Below are 14,917 nucleotides of genomic sequence, written 5' to 3'. Positions count from 1 at the left end.
GAGCTCAGCGCCGTCCCCGCCGCCGCCCTCTGGCCCTGCCTGCGCCCGCGCCCCAACCTGCCCGCGCGCCTCGCCGCCGCCGCCATATCCCGGGGGACGCGGGGACACGGGGGCTGGGGACACGGGGCTGGGGACATGGGGTCATGCGGACACGGGGACACGGGGCTGGGGACATGGGGACACGGGGCTGAGGACATGGTGACACGGGGTTGGGGACACGGGGACACGGGGACATGGGGCTGGGGACATGGGGACACGGGGATGGGGACACGGGGACATGGGGACACAGGGTTGGGGACACGGCGACATGGGGACATGGGGTTGGGGACATGGGGTTGGGGACATGGGGACACGGGGACACAGCGACACGGGGTTGGGGACATGGGGACATGGGGACATGGGGTTGAGGACACGGGGACACAGGGTTGGGGACATGGGGACATGGTGACATGGGGATGGGGACATGGGGTCATGGGGACACGGGGTTGAGGACACGGGGTTGGGGACATGGGGTCATGGGGACACGGGGTTGGTGACACGGGGTTGGGGACATGGGGACACGGGGACACAGTGACATGGGGTTGGGGACACGGGGACACGGGGATGGGGACACGGGGACACTGGGTTGGGGACACAGGGACACGGGGATGGGGACACGGCGACACTGGGTTGGGGACATGGGGACACGGGGATGGGGACATGGGGACATGGGGTTGGGGACACAAGGACATGCAGACACGGGGTTGAGGACATGGGGACACGGGGTTGGGGACACGGGGCCACGGGGATGGGGACACAGGGACACGGGGTTGGGGACATGGGGACACGGGGCCACGCGGGGCCGCGTTGTCCTTGACCGCTGCCACGTCTTCTGCTACGACCCCGCGGGGCTGCCGCCCGCCCCCGCCCGCCCCGGCTCTTCCAGGACCCCTCGTGGCTGGCGGACTGGGGCCGCTTCGGCTGCGCCGCGACCCCCCGCGCCCCGCCGGCCGGCGGCGACGGTGAGGGGACGCCGGGGGTCACCTCGCGGGGGGGGGGGACACGCTTCGGGGGTCACCTCCCCGGCTCCCCCCCCCCACCTCCCCGTCCCCGCAGGGCCGGCGCCCGCCGATGCCACCTACGCGGTGACACCGGCGGCGGGGACCCCGCCGGGGACGGCCGCCCGCTGACCCTGCTCCTCTTCCTCTTCGTGCGGCACCGGGACCCCTTCCGGGCCTACGACGCGGGTGAGCGGGGGGCCGGGGTTTATGGGGGGGGGACACCCCCGGTGGCTGCTGTCCCCCCCCGGTGTCACCGCGCCGCCCCCCAGCCACCCGCCGCCTGCTGCTGGCCCACGCGGAGCCGCTGCTGCTGGGCAGCCGCCGGGCCCTGACCCGCGGCGTCCGCGCCCTCGTCCACCCGCTGCTGGAGGCGCTCAGCCGCCGGGCGCAGGTGGGAGAAGGGCCTTGGGGTGGGGGGGGCACCCCCCAAAAAAAAACCGACCCCAAAGCGCCCACCCCCGTCCCGTCCCGTCCCGCAGGGCCAGGAGCGGCTGGCGCGGGCCCTGCCGGTGGCGCTGGACGCGCTGAGCGCCGTGGTGGCCGCCAGCACCAGCGCCCGCTTCCGCCGGCGGTGCCTGCGCATCATGCAGGTGGGTGGGGGGGGGGGGGCACCCCAAAACCCCAACGCGACCCCCCCTCGGTGTCCCCCACCCCCCCCCCCCGCAGGTCGCCGACACCCCGGCGCTGGCCGCGGCCGCCCACCGGAGCCTGGCCGAAATCTCCCGCTGCCGCCTCCTGCGCTGCGCCTCCTGCGACCCCCGCGGTGGGTGAGACCCCCCCCCACCCCCATCCCCCCCCACTCCCCGAGACCCCCCCCCAGCCCCGCTCACCCCCCCCCCCTTCCATCCCCGCAGCCCCCGGAGGCGCCGGACGCGGGGGGCACGGAGCAGGGCGACCCCGGGGCGTCCCCCAGCGCGGGGGGCACCCAGGACCCCCCTCCGACCCCCCCGAGGGGGGCAGTGAGGGAGCCCCCAGGTGGTCCCCAGTTAGCCCCAGTTCCCCCAGTTAGCCCCAGTTCCCCCAATTAGCCCCAGTTCCCCCACATGTCCCCATTGGTCCCAGTCCCCTCAGTTTTCCCCCTTGGTCCCAGTTCCCCCAGTTAGCCCCAGTTGCCCCTGTTGGTCCCAGTTAGCCCCAGTTCCCCCAGTTAGACCCAGTACGCCCAGTTGTCTTTGCTGGTTCCAGTTCCCCCAGTTAGCCCCAGTTGCCCCCATTGGTCCCAGTTCCCCCAGTTAGCCCCAGTTCTCCCAGTTAGACCCAGTCTCCCCAGTTGCTTCTGTTGGTCCCAGCTCCCCGGTTCCCCCAGTTATCACCATTGGTCCCAGTTGCCCCAGTTGCCCCTGCTGGTCCCAGTTCCCCCAGTTAGCCCCAGTTCCCCCAGTTGCCCCTGCTGGCCCCAGTTCCCCCAGTTAGCCCCAGTTCCCCCAGTTGCCCCTGCTGGCCCCAGTTCCCCCAGTTAGCCCCAGTTCCCCCAGTTGCCCCTGCTGGCCCCAGTTCCCCCAGTTAGCCCCAGTTCCCCCAGTTGCCCCTGCTGGTCCCAGTTCCCCCAGTTAGCCCCAGTTCCCCCAGTTGCCCCTGCTGGTCCCAGTTCCCCCAGTTGCCCCTGCTGGCCCCAGTTCCCCCAGTTAGCCCCAGTTCCCCCAGTTGCCCCTGCTGGCCCCAGTTCCCCCAGTTAGCCCCAGTTCCCCCAGTTGCCCCTGCTGGCCCCAGTTCCCCCAGTTAGCCCCAGTTCCCCCAGTTGCCCCTGCTGGCCCCAGTTCCCCCAGTTAGCCCCAGTTCCCCCAGTTGCCCCTGCTGGTCCCAGTTCCCCCAGTTGCCCCTGCTGGCCCCAGTTCCCCCAGTTAGCCCCAGTTCCCCCAGTTGCCCCTGCTGGCCCCAGTTCCCCCAGTTGCCCCTGCTGGTCCCAGTTCCCCCAGTTAGCCCCAGTTCCCCCAGTTGCCCCTGCTGGTCCCAGTTACCCCAAGCTTCCCCAGTTAGACCCGGTTGCCCCACGTTAGCCCCAGTTCTCCCAGCCGCCCCCACTGGTCCCAGTTCCCCCAGTTGCCCCCACTACTCCCAGTCCCCCCCCCCCCGCTCTCCCCCCGCCCCTCCCCTTGCTCACTGACCACGCCCCCTCCCTTGCCCCGCCCCCCACCCCACGCCCCGCCCACCACCCACCGAAGCCCCGCCCCCAGCCCCGCCCACCACCAATCGGCACCGCCCAGCGGCGCTTAGCCCCGCCCACCCACCCGGGGCCCGCCTATCGGGGTCTGGCCACGCCCCCTCCGCGCGTGGCCCCGCCCCCGGCCCCGCCCCCCGGCGTGGCCCCGCCCCGCCGCGCCATGGCGGTGTCGGAGCCCGCGGGCGGCTCCTCCTGGGCCGCTCCGGGCCGAGCCGGGCCCGCGGCGGCACCGGGAGCGGCCCCGGGGCACGGAGCGGGCCCGGCCCCCGCTACCGCCGGGCCCGGGGCGTGCTGGGCCGCCGTGCTGGCCTGCCTCAGCCTGGCCTGCTCCTACGTGGGCAGCCTCTACGTCTGGGGCAGCCCGCTGCCGCGGTACGGGGGGCACCGGGGGGCACCGGGGGTACCGGGGGGCTGGGGGGCACCGGGGGGCACCGGAGGGGCACCGGGGGGGGGCTGGGGGGCACCGGGAGGGCTGGTGAGCACCGAGAGGGCTCCGGGGGAGGCCGGGGGGGTCGGGGGCCACCGGGGGCTATGGGGGGGCACCGGGAGGGGCTTGGGGAGAACCGGGGGGACTGGGGGGCACCGGGGGGACTGGGGGGAGGCCGGGGGAGGCCGGGGGGGTCGGGGGCCACCGGGGGCTATGGGGGGCACCGGGAGGGGCTTGGGGAGAACCGGGGGGACTGGGGGGCACCGTGGGGGGGCTGGAGGGCACCGGGAGGGCTGGTGAGCACCGAGAGGGCTCCGGGGGGCACCGGGGGGACTGGGGGAGGCCGGGGGGTCGGGGGCCACCGGGAGGCTACGGGGGGCACCGGGAGGGACTTGGGGAGAACCGGGGGGTGGCTGGGGGGCACTGGGGGTGGCTGGGGTCTTCGGGGGGGCTCCGGGGGTGGCTGGGGGGCACCGGGGACTGGGGTAGAGCCTGGGGGATCCGGGGGGGGGCTGTGGGGGCACCAAGAGGTGAGTGGGGAGCTCCAGGAGGGGCCAGGGGAGAGCCCCGGGGGGGCACCCTGGGGGTCCTGGGACTGGGGGTCGGGGGTCGGGGGCTGTAAGAAGCCTTGGGGGGGGTCGGTGAGAGGGGGGCTTTGGGGTGCTGGGGAGATGCGGGGTGCTTGAGAGGGATTTTTGGGGGTGCCGGAGGGTGGGGGGGCATTGAGGGTGTTTGAGGGGGGGGGGGTCTTGAAGGTGGGGGGGGGCTCCGTGAGGCTCCCCTGCTGACCCCCGCCGCAGGGACCACCCGTCCGTCATCAAGCGCCGCTTCACCAGCGTCCTGGTGGTGTCGGGGCTCTCCCCGGCCTTCGTGTGGCTCTGGAAGGAGCTGACGGGCATCAAGGTGAGCCTGGGGGTCCCTAATTTTTTTGGGGGGGGGAGCACCCTAATTTTTGCTTCCCCCCTTTTCTCCCCCCTAGCCAGACACCCCGCTGCCGGCGCTGCTGGGGCTGAGGCTGGAGGGGCTGGTGCCGGCCACGCTGCTGCCGCTGCTGCTCACCATGGTACGTGGGGGTGGCGGGGGGGCACGGCCCGCCATGGCCCCCCTGACCCCCCCCTGCTCCCCCAGGTCCTCTTCCTGGGGCCCCTCATCCAGCTCTCCATGGACTGCCCCTGGCGCTGGCTTGACGGCGTCAGGGGGGCTTTGGGTAAGGGGGGGGGGGACGGGGGGTGGATTGGGGGGCAGCAAGGGGTTTAGGGGGGTCTGGGGGGGTCGGTTTTGGGGGGAGGGGTTTGGGGAGGCAGTTTTGGAGGCATCGGGGGCAGGTTTGGGGGAGGAAGGTGGAGCGGGTTTTGGGGGCGTGGGGGGGGCAGGTTTGGGGATGGGTTGGGTTTTGTGGGTACAGGGGCAGGTTTCGGGGGACGGGTGGGTTTGGGGAGTGCAGGGGAGCAGGTTTGGGGGCAGAAAGTCAGGTTTTGGGGGCACGGGACGGGTTTTGGGGGTGCACGGGGGCAGGTTTTTGGGGGACAGGTGGGTTTTGGGGACACGGGGTGGGTTTTTTGGGGCACAGGGATGCAGGTTTAGGGGGGATGGGTGGGTTTTGGGGACGTGGCGTGGGTTTTGGGAGCACAGGGATAGGTTTTGGGGGCACAGGGGGGCAGGTTTGGGGGCAGGGTGGGGTTCGGGGGTGCGTGGGGGCAGGTTTTGGGGGACGGGTGGGTTTCGGGGTGGCAGCGCCTCCGTGCCCGCAGACCCCCGGCTCTGGGCGCTGTGCCTGGGCGACGTGCGCTGGCTGCGGAACCAGGTGGTGGCCCCGCTCACCGAGGAGCTCGTCTTCCGCGCCTGCATGCTGCCCATGCTGGTGCCCTGCACCGGCCCCGGCCCCGCCGTCCTCGCCTGCCCCCTCTTCTTCGGCGTGGGTGAGCGCGGCGCCCCCGGGACCCCCCCCCCCCCCCCCAAATTCCCTTCGTGCCCCCCCCTCACCGCCTCCCTCCCTCCCCAGCCCATTTCCACCACGTCATCGAGCAGCTCCGCTTCCGCCAGGGCTCCGTCGGCAGCATCTTCATGTCGGCAGGTAGGGCTGGGGGGGGTCCTGGGGGGTCTGGAGGGGGGAAATCTGTCCCCCTGTGTCCCCCCCCTCCGTGTCCCCCCCACAACCTCCCCGCTCCCCCCGCAGCTTTCCAGTTCTCCTACACGGCCGTCTTCGGCGCCTACACGGCCTTCATCTTCCTCAGGACAGGTGAGGAGGCACGGGGCTGGGGGGTGCCAAGCCCCGGGGGGGGGGGGGGGGGTCTCTGCCCTGCTGACCCCCCCGTCCGTCCGTCTGTCTGTCCGTCCGTCCCGCAGGCCACCTGGCGGGCCCGGTGCTGTGCCACTCCTTCTGCAACTCCATGGGCTTCCCGGCCGTGGGGGCTGCCCTGGAGCACCCCCGGCGCCGGGCCCTGCTCCCCTGCTACCTGCTGGGGGTGCTGCTCTTCCTGCTGCTGCTGCACCCCCTCACCGAGCCCTCCTTCTTCGGGGGGGGGGCCCGGCCTGCGCCCCCGCCCGGGCGCCCCCCCCGCCTGCTCCTGACCCGGGTTTGGGGCGCTCGCCCCCCCCACCGTGTCCTCGACCCCCCTTTTTATAGGTGCCGCCGCGGAGAGAGCTCTATTTTTGTGATTAAAGTGCTTTTAAGCGTCCGGGTGCGTTACTGGGGGGGGCACCGGGGGGGGGGGGGGGCACGGGGGGCTGCGCAGGGGGGGGGGAGCCGGGATTGGAGCCGGGGCCGGGATTCGAACCCGCGGCTCTGGCGGGCGGCGGGGGGGGGGGGTCGACTCTGACTCTCCGCGCATGCGCAGCCGCGGCCCGTGAGGGCAGCCGAGCGCCCGCAGTAATGGCAGCCAATGGGAGGGCGGCGCGGGCGTGGCCCCAAGCCCCGCCCCCTAGGCACAACGCACCGCCCGTTGGCGTCCGCGCTTTATTCCAGCCCACGTGACCTCCGTACACCCGCTCCGCCCACATCGGCGCAGGCCCCGCCCCCCGCTGCTCCGGCCCCGCCCCCGGCGGCCGCGGCCCTCCCCCGGGTCCTAGCGCCCGCCCCCCCCCGTCCGGTCCCTCTAGGGCGGGTTGCCGTGGTCGCTGTCGGCGTGGCCCAGGTGCGCGGGCAGCCCGTGGCTGTGCGCCTTGCGGATGTGCCGGTAGAGGTCCCCGGACTGCGTGTAGCTGCGCAGGCAGTGGCGGCACTCGTAGGGGCGCTCCCGGGTGTGCACGGTGGCGTGGCGGCGCAGCGTGTAGGAGCACGAGAAGGTCTTCCCGCACGTCGGGCACGTCGGCGCCTCCTCGGCGAACAGCCCGAAGCCCCCGCGCCCCTCCAGCGGCGGCAGGAACAGCGGCTCCCGCAGCGCCGGCAGCCCGAAGGCCAGCGGCTGCCCCGCCGCCTCCCTGAAGGCCGCCGCCGCCAACCCCCGGGGACCCCTCGCCGGCCCCGGGAAGAGGCCTCCGGGGCGGCGGGCGCCCGCCTCGGGCTCCTCGTCGGAGATGACGATGGCCTCCACCTTGATGGCGGCGGGCAGCAGCCCCGTGGGGGCGGCGGGCGCCCAGGGCCCCGCGCAGAGCTCCCCGGGGGCCGGCAGCTCGCCTCCGAGGAAGGCGGGCCGCGGGGCGGCCTCCGTCGAGCTGCTGGGGCTGGGCAGCGAGAGGTCCGGGGGGCCGCGCGGGGGGGCCAGTCGCCCTCCACGCCGGGCTGCGTGGTGTCGGCCACGTCCACGCAGGCCGCGGGCGGCTCGGGGGGGCCAGGGCCCGCTGCTCCTCCCCGGCCTGGCCGACCGGGCCCGGGGGCAGCGACAGCAGCAGCGGCGGCGGCAGCGGCGGCGCCCCGGGGCTGGCCGGGAGCTGCGGGAGGGCGGCGGGCGGCAGCGGGGGCCTGCCGGGGGGGTCGTCGTCGTCCTCCTCCTCCCGCTTGGTGCTGTCGGCCTCGGCCGGGGCCCGCGCCTGCAGCTTCTTCTTGCAGAGCTTGACCACGTCGTTCATGTGCAGGTAGCTGGCGGCCGCCAGCACGTCCTCCAGCGGCGTGGCGGCCAGCGCCAGGCGCCCCTCGTACATGAACTCGAGCAGCAGCCCGAAGGCGGGCGGCGTCACGATCTCGCTGTTGAGCTGCACCAGCTCGCCCTTGTCCAGCCGCTCGGCGTAGCACATGTGGAAGAAGGCGCTGCAGGCCGCCAGCACGGCGCGGTGCGCCGGGAACGGGGCGCTGCCCACCAGCACCGTGCAGTCGCACAGGAAGCCCTGAGCCCGCTGCTCCCGCAGCCCCCGCAGCAGCTGCCGGCTGTGCTCCGGGAACTCCATGGCGGGGACGGGGGCTCCCAGCCCGGCTCCGGGCCTGGCTCCGCCGCTCGGGCCCGGCCCCGCTCCCCACAAAGCCGCCGCCCCGCCCCCGCTCCGATTGGCCGCCTGGCTCTCCGTCGCGCCGCTCCTATTGGTCTTCGCGCCTGCCGCTCATATCGGCAGGCTGCTGGAGCACGCTGATTGGTTCTTTGCTAACGCCACTCATCCGTGCGGCACCTGCTCCCGCCCTCCCGGCGAAAGAAGGGGCGGGCCGCGGTTGCCATGGCAGCCGGGGCGGGGCGTTGCTGGGGAAACCGCGAGCGGGCCGGGAGGCTGCTTGTGATTGGGCGCCCAGCGCTGTCACTCCGGCTTCACCTCGCGTTCATTGGCCGGCCGCTCCCCCTCCGGCCGTGTGCACAGCGCTCTCTGATTGGCTCGCGCTCCCGCCTTTCAACCCCCGCGCGCAAATCGCGGGGCCGCGTGGGCGGGGCTACGCTACCCCGGCAACCAGGTGCGCCGGGGCGGGGCGGGAGCGCGCTCCCGGGGGGCGGGGCTCCGCGCAGCCAATGGGCGAGGCGGCGTGGGGCCGGGGGGCGGGGTCAAGGGTCAGCCCTCAGCCAAGATGGCGGCGGCGCCGGGGAGGTGAGCGCGCGGCGGGGGGGCGGGCGGCCTCTCCTCCTCCGCCCCCCTCAGTGTGAGACCCCCCCCCCCGATCCCCTCACCGGGCGGCTCCCAGCGCCACGGGATCCCCGGGACGAGGCCCGGGACCAAGGCCGAGGCCCCGCGGCCCGGTCCCCGCCCCCCGGGCACGTTGGGGCCTCCCGGCCCGGCCCCGGTTCTACCCAGACCCCCCCCCAGTTACGCCCAGACCCCTCCCGTCCGGTCCCAGTTGGTCCCGGACCTCCCGGTTACGCCCAGACCCCCCCCCCACTCCAGCCCCGGTTGCTCCCGGACCCCCCCAGCCCCGGCCCGGTTGCACCCGAGCTCCCCCGGTCCAGCCCCGCTTCCGCCCGGACCTCCCCGGTTACGCCCAGGCCCCCTCGGTTCAGCCCCGGTTGTTCCCGCCCCACCCTGGTCCAGCCCCTATTGCTCCAAGACTCCCCACCCCCAGCTCCGTCCCGGTTGCTCCCGGTCCGGTCCCAGTTCTGCCCGGACTCCCCCGGTTACACTCGGACCCCCTCGGTCCAGCCCCTGTTACTCCAAACCCCCCCCAGCCCCTTCCCGGTCCTACCCAGCCCCCCCCCCCGGTACCCCCCCGGGTAACGGCCGTGCCCTTTGCCCCGTCCCGCAGGCGGCGCCCAGCACCGGTGCTGCTGCTCTGGGCCCTTCTCGGGGCCGCGCTGGCCGTGGACCGCAGCAACTTCAAGACGTGCGAGCAGAGCGCCTTCTGCAGGTGGGTGCCCCCCCCCCCCAGGAGCCCCGCTTCCCGGTGCTGGGGGGGCCCCGTTCGAGCTGTGCCCCCCCACACACCCCCGCAGGCGGCAGCGCAGCCTCCAGCCCGGCCGCTCCCCGTACCGAGCCCTCCTCGAGTCGCTGCAGCTCGGGCCCGGCGCCGCCACGCTGCAGCTGGTCAATGAGGACACCAAGGTGCGTGCGGGGCTCCGGGGGGGGTAAATTAATTATTTGGGGGGAGGGTATGTGGTGAGCCCCCCCCCCGGTGTTTTCCCGTAGGTGCCGCTGCTGCTGGAGCTGTCGGGGCTGCGGGGGAACACGACGCGCATCCGCATCAGGGAGCTGCACCCGCTGCGGCCCCGCTACGAGGTGCCCGACGTGCTGCTGGGCGAGCCGCAGGCCGAGCCGTGAGTCCTCCGGGGGGAGGGGGGCGCGAGCAAATTTCGGGGCTCCTCCGTGACCCCCACCCCCCACCCCGTGTGTGCGCGTCCGCCCCGTAGGCTGACGGTGACGGGGCGTGAGGAGGGCAGCCTGGAGCTGGCGCTGGGCCCCGGCGGGCACCGGCTGCTGCTGACGGAGAAGCCGTTCCGCATGGACCTGCTGCGGGGCCGCGAGCTGCTGGCCAGCGTCAACGCCCGCGGGCTGCTCGTCTTCGAGCACCTCCGCCCCCGCCGCGGCTCGTGAGTACACCGGGGGGGGGGGGGAGCACGGGGGGGGGCTATGCCCGTTTCGAGCCGAGCCCCCCCCCCGGGGGGGGATTTGGGGGCCCGCCCGCCCCGGCTCCCTCCCGGTACAGGTAAACCGCGGGGTGGCGGAGGGAGGGGGGTTCTAAAATAGCGGGGGCGCCCCACGGAGGGGTTGGGGGGTACGGGGGGGCCGTGGGCGCTGACTCTCGCTGTGTTTCTGTTTCTGGCTGCACTGTCCCCCCCCCTCCCGAACACCCCCCTCTGCGCCCCAGTTTCTCGGATAAAGTTAGTAGCTCGCTCGGGAGCTTGTGGGATAAGCTCAGGAGCCTGTTCCATAGGTAATTCTGTGGCTGCTGCTGCTGCTCTGCACCTCCGTGCCCCAAATCCCTCCCCCCGCACCCAAAAATCCCCCCACCCCACCTTGGTGTGAGAGGGGCCACATCCTGATACCCCTCCCCCTGTGGTTTCGGGCTCTCGGGGCCCCCCTCCCTGCGGGTTAGCGAGCGTCCCCACTGCGTGTGTGTGTGTACGAGTGTTCCCCCCCCCTAAAAAAAAAACCCAAAACCCGTCCGTGTGCCTCGTCCCCCCCCCCCAGTGACACCCCCAAAGAGCCGGCGGCAGAGGAGGCGGCTGCCGAGGGTCAGGAGGGAGGCGCAGGGACAGAAGACGCCGACAGCCAGAGCGAGAAGGTGCTGGGGGGTGTGGGGGGGCAGCGGGGGGGTCTTTTTTTGGGGTGGGGGAGCCCTTTTTCTGATATTGTTGCTCCCTCCCCCAGCCCGCAGAGGTGGACGCGGAGGCCGCGGAGGAGCCGGGCTCGTGGGAGGAGACGTTCAAGACGCACACGGACTCCAAACCCAACGGTGAGGGCAGCGCCGGGCCTGGGGGCACAGGGACCCCCCCCGATGGTGTGGGGGCCTCCGTGGGGTGGGGGCGTCTCTAATTTCGCCCCGGCTCCCCCCCAGGACCCACGTCGGTGGGGCTGGACTTCTCCCTGCCCGGCTTCGAGCACGTCTACGGCATCCCCGAGCATGCGGACAACCTGCGGCTGCGCACCACCGAGTGAGTTTTTTTTGGGGGGGGGGGGGGTGCGGGGGGCCCTCTGGCGCCGCGGGGGGGATTCTGACAGCCTGCCCTCCTGCAGGGGGGCGACCCGTACCGCCTCTACAACCTGGACGTCTTCCAGTACGAGCTCTACAACCCCATGGCGCTCTACGGCTCCGTCCCGCTGCTGCTGGCCCACAGCGCCCGCAGCACCCTCGGCGTCTTCTGGCTCAACGCCGCCGAGACCTGGGTGGACATCAGCTCCAACACCGCCGGCAAGGTGCGGCACGGCGTTCCCGGGGCGGGGGGGGGCCACGAAGCCTCGCGACCCCCCCTCCGCGAGCCTTTGTGGCCGTCCCGCAGACGCTTTTCGGGAAGCTGCTGGACTACATGCAGGGCGGCGGCGAGACGCCGCAGACCGACGTGCGCTGGATGTCGGAGAGCGGCATCATCGACGTCTTCCTGCTGCTCGGCCCCGCGCCCGCCGACGTGGCGGGGCAGTACGCCGCCCTCACCGGTACACAGGGGGGGCTTCGGGGGGCTTTAAGCCCGCGTTTCTGGGGGCTTGACACGCGTTTTGGGGGCTGGCAAACCCACGTTTTGGGGCTTAAGCCTTCCCACCGGGGGCTTAAACGTGCGTTTTGGGGGCTTAAACGTGCGTTTTGGGGGCTTAAACCCGCGTTTTGGGGGCTTAAACCCGCGTTTTGGGGCTTAAACCCGCGTTTTGGGGGCTTAAACGCGCGTTTTGGGGGCTTAAACCCGCGTTTTGGGGGCTTAAACGCGCGTTTTGGGGGCTTAAACCCGCGTTTTGGGGGCTTAAACGCGCGTTTTGGGGGCTTAAACCCGCGTTTTGGGGGCTTAAACCCGCGTTTTGGGGGCTTAAACCCGCGTTTTGGGGGCTTAAACCCGCGTTTTGGGGGTTTACCCGATGCGGGGACCCCGTGCTGAGCCCGCTCGCCGCAGGCACCCAGGCGCTGCCGCCGCTCTTCGCCCTGGGCTACCACCAGAGCCGCTGGAACTACAACGACGAGGAGGACGTGGCGGCGGTGGAGCGGGGCTTCGAGGAGCACGCCATCCCCTGCGACGTGCTCTGGCTCGACATCGAGCACGCCGACGGCAAGCGCTACTTCACCTGGGACCCCAGCAAGTTCCCCCAGCCCCGCGCCATGCTCGAGCGCCTGGCCGCCAAGAAGCGCAAGGTCGGGGGGTCCCCGGCTGGGATGGGGGCGCCGAGGGGGGTTGCGGGACCCCCCGGGTTTCCTACGGTGATTTTTTTGCCCCCCTCCCCCGCAGATGGTGAGCATCGTGGACCCGCACATCAAGGTGGACAGCGCCTACCGCGTGCACAGCGAGCTGCGCGCCCGCGGCTTCTACGTCAAGACCAAGGACGGCGGCGACTACGAGGGCTGGTGTTGGCCGGGTGAGCGGGGCTGAGGGGCTGGGGGGTCCTGGGGGGCGCAGGGAGCCGTGCTAACATCCCCCCACCCTCCCCGCCGCCCGCAGGCTCGGCGGCGTACCCCGACTTCACCAACCCCGAGATGCGCGCCTGGTGGGCCTCCATGTTCGCCTACGACCAGTACGAGGTGGGAGCAGCCCCGTCACCGTTCTCCCCCCAAATCATCACTGTAACGCCCCCAAATCGTCGCTGTGACCCCCAAATCATTTCTGTGCCCCCCACCCCAAGGGCTCGACCGAGAACCTCTTCACCTGGAACGACATGAACGAGCCGTCGGTGTTCAGCGGCCCCGAGGTGACGATGCACAAGGACGCCGTGCACCACGGCGGCTGGGAGCACCGCGACCTCCACAACCTCTACGGCTTCTACGTGGTGAGCCTGGGCCCCCCCGGCCAGCAGGACCCCCCCGGCCAGCAGGACCCCCCCTCAAGCCCCTTTTTTTCCTCCCCCCAACCATTTTTTCCTCCCCCCCAGCAAATGGCGACGGCCGAGGGGCAGATCCAGCGCTCGGGCGGGCGGCAGCGCCCCTTCGTGCTGAGCCGAGCCTTCTTCGCCGGCTCCCAGCGCTACGGTGAGGATGAGGACGAAGCAGGGACCCTCCTGCGCTCCCACCGTCCCGTTTCCTCCCCCCCAGGAGGGTCTCAGGCACGTTTTCCCCCCCCCAGGCGCCGTGTGGACGGGCGACAACGCGGCCGAGTGGGGAGCACCTGAAGATTTCCATCCCCATGTGCCTGAGCTTCGGGCTGGCCGGGCTCTCCTTCTGCGGCGGTGAGCGGCGCCTCGCCCTTCTTTTTGGGGGGGGGGGTTTAGCACCATTTTGGGGCCCCCCCGACCCCCGTCCGTCCCCGCAGCGGACGTGGGGGCTTCTTCAAGAACCCGGACGCGGAGCTGCTGGTGCGCTGGTACCAGGCGGGCGCCTTCCAGCCCTTCTTCCGCGCCCACGCGCACCTGGACACGGTGCGCCGCGAGCCCTGGCTCTTCGGCGAGGAGAACGCGGCGCTGATCCGCGGCGCCGTGCGCCAGCGCTACGCCCTGCTGCCCTTCTGGTACACCGCCTTCTACCGCTGCCACCGCCACGGGCTGCCCGTCATGAGGTGAGCCGGGCGGGGGGGGGGGCCCCAAATCCAAATCCCCCCCTCCCCAAATCCCCCCCACGCTCACAATTCCCTGATTTTTTCCCCCGCTCTCCCCCTCCAGACCTCTCTGGATGGAGTACCCCGAGGACACCACCACCTTTGCCATGGACGACCAGTACTTAATTGGTGAGTAGGGCCCCCCAGGACCCCCCCCCCCGGCCCCGGGGCACCCCCCAGGTGCTGAGCCAGCCCCCCCCCCCCCCCCCTTTTTCCGCAGACAGGGCGCTGCTGGTGCACCCCGTCACGGAGCAGGGCGCCCGCGGCGTGCAGGTCTACCTGCCCGGCAAGGGCGAGGTAAGCCGGGGGGGGTCTGGAGAAGACTTGCAGGGTATTTTTTTGGGGGGGGGGGACACGTTTTTTGGGGGCCACACCCCCGTCTCATCGCCCTCTGCCCCCAGGTGTGGTACGACGTCGCCTCGCACCAGAAGCACCACGCGCCCCAGACGCTCTACGTGCCCGTGACCATGAGCAGCGTGCGTGGGGACGGGGCTGGGGGGGCCACGTGGGGGCGCAGAGGGGCAGGGGGGGTCAGGGTGGCTGATATTTCCTGTGTCGTCCCCCCCCCCGGCCCCCCACAGATCCCCGTGTACCAGCGCGGCGGCACCGTGGTGCCACGGCAGGACCGCGTGCGGCGCTCCACCGAGTGCATGAAGGGCGACCCTTTCACCCTCTACGTGGCGCTGAGCCCCCAGGTGAGCACAGCACCGCGGGGGCTCCCCAAAGCCCCCCACAACCCCCCCCAGGCCCCCCCTGACCCCCCTATCCTGCAGGGCACAGCCGAAGGCGACCTCTTCCTGGACGACGGGCAGAGCTTTGACTACGCCACGGCATCGCGCTACCTCCACCGCCGCTTCACCTTCGCCAGCAACACGCTGACGGCCAGGTAACCCCCCAAAAGCCCCCCTCGGCCCCCCTCAAATTGTGGGGGCGCCTCCCTCCACGCCCCTCTTGCCCCCCCCAGTTCTGCGGACCCCCAGGGGCAGCTTCGAGACCCCGGCGTGGGTGGAGCGTGTGGTGATCCTCGGCGCGGGGAAGCCGGCGGCCGTCGTTCTCCGTCCTGCAGGTGAGTAGGGGGATGGGAGGGGGCTCTGGGGGGGTCCTGGGGCTGCTGTGTCCCCCCCCTCACCCCGTTGTGTGCCCCTCCCTCGGCAGGCGGCCCCGAGACTCGCCTCGACTTCCAGCATGAGGCCGAGACCTCCGTCCTCACCGTGCGCAAGCCGGGGTCCGCATCGGCGCCGACTGGGCCATCGTCCTGCGATAATGCAGGGGGGGCTGC

The 14,917-nt window shown here is 72.4% G+C and overlaps 4 protein-coding genes across 4 annotated transcripts; 3 read left to right on the top strand and 1 right to left on the bottom strand.

Moving 5' to 3' along the window:
* The first annotated feature begins 515 nt into the window (after positions 1 to 515).
* Positions 516 to 1,836, top strand: LOC136788546 (type 2 DNA topoisomerase 6 subunit B-like). Its single transcript, XM_066987105.1, has 6 exons — positions 516 to 528; positions 800 to 1,001; positions 1,096 to 1,226; positions 1,310 to 1,431; positions 1,520 to 1,630; positions 1,707 to 1,836. The coding sequence occupies exons 1-6, from the start codon at positions 516 to 518 to the stop codon at positions 1,809 to 1,811; spliced, it is 684 nt and encodes a 227-aa protein (XP_066843206.1). The 3' UTR covers positions 1,812 to 1,836.
* A 1,485-nt stretch (positions 1,837 to 3,321) lies between these two features.
* On the top strand, positions 3,322 to 6,318 carry LOC136788545 (CAAX prenyl protease 2-like; the record flags this gene model as incomplete). Its single annotated transcript, XM_066987104.1, has 8 exons — positions 3,322 to 3,573; positions 4,429 to 4,531; positions 4,608 to 4,691; positions 4,757 to 4,835; positions 5,380 to 5,547; positions 5,631 to 5,702; positions 5,805 to 5,867; positions 5,975 to 6,318. Coding segments are annotated over exons 1-8 (1,125 nt in total), but the record flags the coding sequence as incomplete, so codon positions are not given.
* Positions 6,319 to 6,370: 52 nt separating this feature from the next.
* Positions 6,371 to 8,043, bottom strand: LOC125181873 (hypermethylated in cancer 1 protein; the record flags this gene model as incomplete). The annotated part of the gene is made up of 1 exon (XM_048056872.2): positions 6,371 to 8,043. A coding segment is annotated over exon 1 (1,581 nt), but the record flags the coding sequence as incomplete, so codon positions are not given.
* A 426-nt stretch (positions 8,044 to 8,469) lies between these two features.
* LOC136788729 (neutral alpha-glucosidase AB-like) lies at positions 8,470 to 14,917 on the top strand. Its single transcript, XM_066987401.1, is given in 27 exon segments — positions 8,470 to 8,572; positions 9,222 to 9,323; positions 9,409 to 9,517; positions 9,602 to 9,729; positions 9,823 to 10,002; positions 10,281 to 10,346; positions 10,604 to 10,697; positions 10,784 to 10,868; positions 10,971 to 11,068; positions 11,150 to 11,329; positions 11,413 to 11,566; positions 12,013 to 12,248; positions 12,343 to 12,469; positions 12,553 to 12,632; positions 12,734 to 12,877; positions 12,980 to 13,076; positions 13,171 to 13,273; positions 13,357 to 13,599; positions 13,703 to 13,767; positions 13,859 to 13,935; positions 14,040 to 14,114; positions 14,220 to 14,333; positions 14,412 to 14,524; positions 14,603 to 14,624; positions 14,626 to 14,704; positions 14,794 to 14,862; positions 14,865 to 14,917. Coding segments are annotated over 27 exon segments (2,898 nt in total). The 5' UTR covers positions 8,470 to 8,552; the 3' UTR covers positions 14,903 to 14,917.

This window comes from Anser cygnoides, chromosome W, assembly GCF_040182565.1.
Source record: "Anser cygnoides isolate HZ-2024a breed goose chromosome W, Taihu_goose_T2T_genome, whole genome shotgun sequence".
NCBI lineage: Eukaryota > Metazoa > Chordata > Aves > Anseriformes > Anatidae > Anser > Anser cygnoides.
The sequence above is the reverse complement of the archived record's forward strand: the minus strand, read 5'-3'. Positions and strand labels throughout refer to the sequence as shown.